Here is a 7,940-nt window from a genome sequence, read left to right as displayed (position 1 = left end):
ATGTTGTGAAGCACAGGTGTTGTGAAGCACAGGTGTTGTGAAGCACAGATGTTGTGAGGCACAGGTGTTGTGAAGCACAGGTGTTGTGAAGCACAGGTGTTGTGAAGCACAGATGTTGTGAGGCACAGATGTTTGGGTCCAGGATGGGGCAAAATGTTGTGGTGGGTTTGTGTCTGTTTCGCTCACCTTATTGTGATGTTTTTAAATCTGTATTGTGATGTGTTGTTAGATGATGATGATGATGATGATGATGATGATGATGATGATGATGGTGGTGGTGGTGGTGATGGTGGTGATGGTGGTGAGGATGGTGTTGGTGAAGATGATAATGGTGAGGATGATGATGATGATGATTAAGATGATGGTGATGGTAAAGATGAGGATGATGGTGATGAACATGATGGTGACGATAAAGATGGTGAACATAGTGACACTGGTGGTGATGGTGAAGATAAAGATGGTCATACACCTCTTGCTGCCCAAATAATAATGATGGTGAAAGCGCTAAACCCACAGGAGCCATACACCACTTGGGAAACATCTTGTAGTCTATGAAACCAAAAATAAAAAATCAGTAATGCTCATTATAGTTATATTATTATTAGAATCAAGGGGAAGCACTAAACCCGTAGGTTTATGCAGCACCTGTGCGGGGGATGTGGAAGGTATTCGAGCTTAATTCAGGGAACTGGAGCACATTATAATTATTATTATTATAATCATGGGGGAGTGCTAAACCCGTATGATTATAGTGCATGTGGGGGGGGGATGGGAGGCATTCAGGCTCAATTCAGGGAACTGGAGCACAGATCCAATTCCCTAGATCAAGATCCCCTCACCAGCATCAAGGAACCTTCCTTGAGGGGAACTAGAGCACAGCTTATTATACAGATTAATGAGCATTATTAGGTAACTCTAAAAACACAAAACATCAATATCTGGTCATCTGTTTGGCTTTCATTATTTTTTTAAGCCTTGCTGGTCGATAAAGGAGGGCCCCACTTTACAGCGTTTAGCTTACAGTGTTTCACTAATGCAGCGGTTTGCAATTACAGTGGAGCCCCGGCTTACGATATTATTTCATTCCAGAAGTATGTTCAGGTGCCAGTACTGAACGAATTTGTTCCCATAAGGAATATTGTGAAGTAGATTAGTCCATTTCAGACCCCCAAACATACACATACAAACGCACTTACATAAATACACTTACATAATTGGTCGCATTGGGAGCTGATCATAAAGCGGGGGTCCACTGTATACCTATTTTTCATTTATTCAGACTGCCATTCACTATAAGCTAAGGACGAAAATATTTAACCCTTAAACTGTCCAAACAAGATCTATGTTCGCACGTCCAGCGCTCCAAAAGTAGATCTGTTTTTTTACATACTTTAAAATGTAAAAAAACATAGATCTACGTTTGAGCAGTTTAAGGGTTAATTTGTATGGTGGTTCACCAGAACTAATGTGTATAATTATACTTTAACAGGTATAATAAGAAAACTTTACTTTTATGAAATATTTATTCAGTGATAAAGAAATTACCATTTTATACTACACAAGAAAAAATAATAATGGCTCACTAGTAGTACAGTAAAACAAAATTCATAGAATTCCAAAAAAAAATTTCCGTTTTTACTTAAGACTTAAAGTTTAGAGAACTGTGATTCCTTATTTATATGACTGATATACCAGTAGATCAATTATGAAAGCTAGCAAATGTAAAGTATCTTATATGATTTATATTAATTATTCCATAGAGAAGAATACTAGTCACAATACCATGAGTGGGATGATTTACAAATATCTCATATACTTAGGAAACTTCAAAGACATTTCAGTCTATTCTGTATCATTATTAAGCAACAAATTAACTCGGTTAATTTGTTGCTTAATAATGATCCAGGACTTAAACTGTCCAAACGTAGATCTATGTATTTTTACATTTGAAAGTACGGAAAAAACTTAGATCTTTTTTTTTATATTTGAAACCATGTAAAAAAACGTAGATCTACTTTTGGAGCGCTATGCATGTAAACGTAGATCTATGTTTGGACAGTTTAAGGGTTAATAATGATGTTTCAGGCCATCCAGGACTTAACAGTCCTGGATGGCCTGAAACATCAACTAACATTATGTCTCCTAAGACATAAGTAAGTTCCACAAGAATATGCTGAATATACACAACATGTGAAGAACATCACTATACTATGCATAGCTAAAAATATGAAAAATATCAGTGAGAAATAAGTGTATCAACACAAAAGTACTTAAGTGTCTCAGTTGATTTAATTTTTCATTGTGATATTTCTTCATACATTCCATACAGCATTTAAAAACTGACCATATCCAAGTGAGAATGCTGATACTAGAGGTTCACCGGTAATAATATTTTGGATGCATGTTTCACCAGTTATCTGTACAACATCTTATGTCAAAGATAAGTAATATAGAAGACAATGTTTTTATGCCCCAACTATATTAAGGAGACTAGTAATTATTTCTATGTTTATCACAGGGGAAAAAAGAGGCACAATACCGTTATTGGAACAATACACAAATAACCTACACATAGACAGGAACTCATGACAAAGTTTCGGTCCGACTTGGACCAAATCGGACCAAAACATCGTTGTAAGCTCCTCTCTCCTATGACCAGGTTATATGTGTATCACAGAGTTTTGAATGAAAGGAAAATTAAATCTGAACATGTCACAAGAAGAAAACAATACCATGGACTGAAAAATTTGCAACCCATAATTTGGAAAAGAGTCTACATCATGTTTCAATGTCTTAGATCATTATGTAGTTATAAAAGAAAACAGATGAAAGTCAAAAGTCAAGTAAGATAAAGCAAGGTCACGAGACGGCCAAGTTTAGGTCAGTCAGGCAAGAGGGACAAAATTAGGTCACACAAAGATTCTAAGAAGGGCAATCACCAACAGAAACAAGGCTAAGATCAATTTTAGGAATACTGTGTGCATGGATGGATTCAAGAAGGCATCTGTGAAGATTAAAACAGAGAAGCCTTGGCAGAGGACTAGCTTGTAGGGTGGTCTCTACCATGACTCTAAACAGCACTGTCTAGTTCCATCTATAATTTCTGGATTAGTTGTGAATTATACCAAAGATTACACAACAAGTGGAAAAATACTTTTGTTATTTACATGAGAAAAACTTGAAAATTGCTAAATCAGGATATAAAACATGTAGCAAAAATGGAATACTTCAAACTAGCATCCTGCAATACTAGCTTACATGCAAAAAAGTCATAAATATGAAGCAGTTCTAGGATTGGTTTGCGTGCAGCCAGCAGCAACAGCCTGGTTGATCAGGCGCTGATCCACCAGGAGGCCTGGTCACAGACCGGGCCGCGGGGGCATTGACCCCCGAAACTCTCTCCAGGTAAACTCCAGGTAACACTGAAGTTGCAATAAAGTGGTAGAATTACCGACAATATGTAAAGTAAAAGGACACAAGTGCAACTAATGTGACATTTTATTGTGGCAACGTTTCGCTCTCCAGGAGCTTTATCAAGCCATTACGGTAATGGCTTGATAAAGCTCCTGGAGAGCGAAACGTTGCCACAATAAATGTCACATTAGTTGCACTTGTGTCCTTTTACTTAACACTGAAGTTGCTTATCATAGCATACTGAGGCAACAGAGGAACAGACTATAACAGAATATAGCAGAATCCTGAAAAGGTCATAAATGGAAGGCCTCTGTGCAATCTCAGATTTACAGACATTTTAAATTCAAGGAGAAAAAGCAAAGACAGACATTGGAAGCAGGAGTATGCCAGACTCTCAGACTACCAATTGTGCCCTATGTATGATAACAATCATTACATAATTGGTAGAGATTGGTATTTGCTCAGTCCCTGCATTATTCAATCATATTCAGAAAGTCCAGATTTTGTAGAATTTTTAATATACTGCACTAGGATAGTACCCACGGGTAGGAAAAAAATAAATACATTCAATAACTCTTTTGCTAAATACACACAGACATTAAAATTCAAATGACCTCCAATCTGCAACCTTCTCACCCTTGCTTTAGTGCAGGCACTCTTCTTCCCACAACCAGGACTAAGGGTCTTCCTCTTACAACTTTCTCAGGCTGTGTGCCTCCTGGCTCTGCAACAATCTATGCTCAGTGTCTCCAATGTTATGAGAAGATCCTTTCTTGCATTTCCTTCTACTACGTGATTTTTAGATTTGTCCCTACAACCCTGTTTCATATTTGATATATACAGTGGAACCCCGGTTATCATATGCCCTATTTTGTATGTAAAACTATAGTTATTCTCTATAAAATGTATTTTTTGTTAATATTTTTGGGTGTCTGGAATGTAAATCCAATTACCCCATTCCAGACACCCAAAAATATTAACAAAAAATACATTTTATAGAGAATAACTATGGTTTTACATACAAACAAGGGCATACGAAAACCGAGCTTCCACTGTATATTGTTTGTACAGTGGACCCCCGGTTTACGATATTATTTCATTCCAGAAGTATGTTCAGGTGCCAGTACTGACCGAATTTGTTCCCATAAGGAATATTGTGAATTAGATTAGTCCATTTCAGACCCCCAAACATACACATACAAACGCACTTACATAAATACACTTACATAATTGGTTGTATTGGAAGCTGATTGTAAACCAGGGGTCCACTGTATAATAGTATACATTTGCTTGCATGGTGTTACTTCAAAACATTTCACTTCAACTTTCTATATTTAAAATAGTGTAATACAAATTTTGTTATGCTTAGCTTCTCTCATGTAAATAACATTGTAGAATGCATCAGAAAAATACCCTTATTATATTATACAAAAATCCCTTCATGCATACCTGAAATACATACTGTATTGCTAAGAAAAATAATTATCACATATTTCCATTAGTGGAATTAAATCACCTTTCACTTAAATCATGTGAAGCTTGTAAGCAACAAAGTAATTTCATCTCTATAAAAAAACTAACATACAAAATGTACCGTATGCAATTTGCAAATACATGCGTAGTAAAAAAAAATCAAGAACCGTAAAATAAAGTGTACTGGTTAATTTTGTCTGGTGCCCTATACAAATTAAAAAACAACTGATGATTATTCCAAAATTAAACAATCCCAGGACTTCACATTTACCGAAGTGTGTTGGTGTAATGGGCTTCATGAGATTCATAGAGCGATACTTCCAACAGCGAGCCTCTTGCAGCAGACGACCGAGGAGAAGACACATCTTCCCTCTTGTATACCGGACTAGTGGATCCCTTGGGTGGAATGTTGAATGCGACTTTCGGCATCTTCATCCGGCCTAATGACAGAAAAAATCATTCATTCACAAAATGCAATATTAGCAATACAGTATATACAAAAAATATACTAATGATCAATACCTAACAGAAAAGTCAATACCACACACACACAGTGAGTATGTGAATGTGATTACCTATTTAAACAGGTACAGGAGGAGAGCTAGGCTAGCTGTGTCAAGTCTTCAGTGTTTAGTTTCAGTTTTCTAAAGAATACATTCCCCTCAAGCGAGGTTCCTTGACGCTGGCGAGGGGCTCTTGATCTAGGGAATCGGATTTGTGCTCCAGTTCCCTGAACTGAGTTGGAATATTCAGCCTTCCCCCCCCCCCCAGGCACTGTATAATCCCTACGGGTTTAGCGCTCCCTCATAATGATAATAAAGAATACATTAATTCAACCATTTACTACCTCATACTATGAATCATTTCAATGTATACCACCCTGTTTGCAAAGAAAAACCTTTTAGAATCCTATTAGCAAGGAGGAAAACACATTTGCTATCATTCAGTTAACTGCTGTCTTTCCAGGAGGGTGCTGACATCACAGTTTTGATGGCCATCTGAAATTCAACATCCTCCTCCCTCCTTCAGGGTGCAATCAGTGCACTTCCCACCTTCAGGATTAATGTCCAGCTAACTAATTTTCCTGAACCCCTTCATGTTATGTTGCCCCCATTCCAACAGCACATCACAAAAACCATTTGTTTCCACTCACTCCTGTCCAATGCTCTCACACAGGCCTGTTGAATGTTCAAGCCCCTAGTACTCAAAACTTCCTTTGCACTTTCACCCAGAATAGACACCATTATAAGTTATCCCAAAAAGGGCAGAGGCAGACTGAAAAAGAAAAACTTTCATCATTCACTCCATAACTGCCTTGCCAGAGGTGCACTTACACTTGTTATAAAACTGCAACATTAACACCCCTCCTTCAGAGTGCAGACACTGTACTTCCCATCTCCAAGAATGAAGTCTGGCTTGCTGATTTCCTTGGATCCCTTCATAAATGTTACCTTGCTCACACTCCAACAGCACATCAAGTCCTAAAAACCATCTGTCTCCATTTGCTCCTATCTAACATGCTCATGCATGCTTGCTGGAAGTTCAAGCCCCTCCCTCCAACCTTTCTCCCTTCACTACAGATTTATACTCTCTCGAAGTCATTCTATTTTCTTCCATGCTCTCTACATGTCCAAACCACACACACAATGAGTATGTTTATGTGATTACCTCAGCCCTCTGGATAATAGTTTTGGTAATCCCGCACCTCTTCCTAATTTCCAAACTACGAATTCTCTGCATTATATTCACACCACACATTGCTCTCAGATATGACATCTCCACTGCCTCCAGCCTTCTTGCTGAAACATTCACAACCCATGCTTCACACCCATATAAGTGTGTTGGTAAAACTATACTCTCGTACATTCTCCTCTTTGCTTCCACAGACAAATTTCTTTGTCTCCACAGACTTCTAAATGCACTATTCACCTTTTTTTTCCTCATCAATTCTATGATTCACCTCATCCTTCATAGACCCATCTGCTGACACGTCCACTACTAAATATCTGAATACATTCACCTCCTCCATACTCTCTCCCTCCAATCTGATACCAATCTTTCGTCACCTAATTTTTTTGTTACCCTCATCACCTTACTCTTTCCTATACTGACTTTTAGTTTTCTTCTTTCACATACCCTACCAAATTCATCCACCAACCTCTGCAACTTCTCTTCAGAATCTCCCAAAAGTACCGTGTCATCAGCAAAGAGCAACTGTGACAACTCCCACTTCGTGTTAGATTCTTTATCTTTTAACTCCACACCTCTTGCCAAGACCCTCGCATTCACTTCTCTTACAACCTCATCTATAAATATATTGAACAACCACAGTGACATCACACATCCTAGTCTAAGGCCTACTTTTACTGGGAAATAATCTCCCTCTCTCCTACATACTCTAACCTGAGCCTCAGTATCCTAAATAACAAAAAAAAAGGCACAATACCGTGACTGGAACGATACACAAATAACCCGCACATAAAAGAGAGAAGCTTAGTAAAAACTCTTTACTGTTTTCAGTAACCTACCTCCTATTCCAAACATTTGCAACATCTGCCACACTGCCCCCCTATCCAACCTGTCATATGCCTTTTCCAAATCCAAATGAAGGTCATATACATGTAAAGATTTAACTAATAACTTTTAAACTTAGTTAGGATGGTACGAGGACAATGACTGCCTAACAATGTAACTCAGCTTAATCTAGCATAATGTAAATTAAAAGGTATGCTTAAAATATTACTTCTATATTAACATTTATTTTGTAAAAATAGTGCGTACAGTCTCTTGTACCTGAAGATTTTACCCGACAAATAATCCATAACAATTTAAGCCATGATAACGAGAAAGAGTTAAAACTTACCACACTATACTTACTTCATATATTTAACCTTTATTATATTATTCTTAATTTACAATAACTAAGCTAAATACAAACTGAAAGCTGCTCAGAATGAAACTAAGTGAAAACCAAAACTATAAGATTTTTGTGGACTAAAGTACAGTGTAGATAAATGGTTCAGAGAACTGACAGGATGATGAATTAAGACACT

At 37.5% G+C, this 7,940-nt stretch overlaps 1 protein-coding gene across 1 annotated transcript in view; it reads right to left on the bottom strand.

Moving 5' to 3' along the window:
* Positions 1-1,504: 1,504 nt before the first annotated feature.
* LOC128697223 (serine-rich adhesin for platelets) overlaps positions 1,505-7,940 on the bottom strand; it is a 28,809-nt gene continuing 22,373 nt past the window's right edge. Inside the window, exon 6 of the mRNA XM_053788786.2 lies at positions 1,505-5,327. Coding sequence (XP_053644761.2) covers positions 5,155-5,327 — 173 coding nt within the window. The 3' untranslated portion in view covers positions 1,505-5,154. The remainder of the gene's footprint in view (positions 5,328-7,940) is intronic.

Source organism: Cherax quadricarinatus, chromosome 89 (genome assembly GCF_038502225.1).
Source record: "Cherax quadricarinatus isolate ZL_2023a chromosome 89, ASM3850222v1, whole genome shotgun sequence".
In the NCBI taxonomy this organism is placed as follows: domain Eukaryota; kingdom Metazoa; phylum Arthropoda; class Malacostraca; order Decapoda; family Parastacidae; genus Cherax; species Cherax quadricarinatus.
Note: the sequence above shows the minus strand (reverse complement) of the source record. Positions and strands in the feature narration are given on the sequence as shown.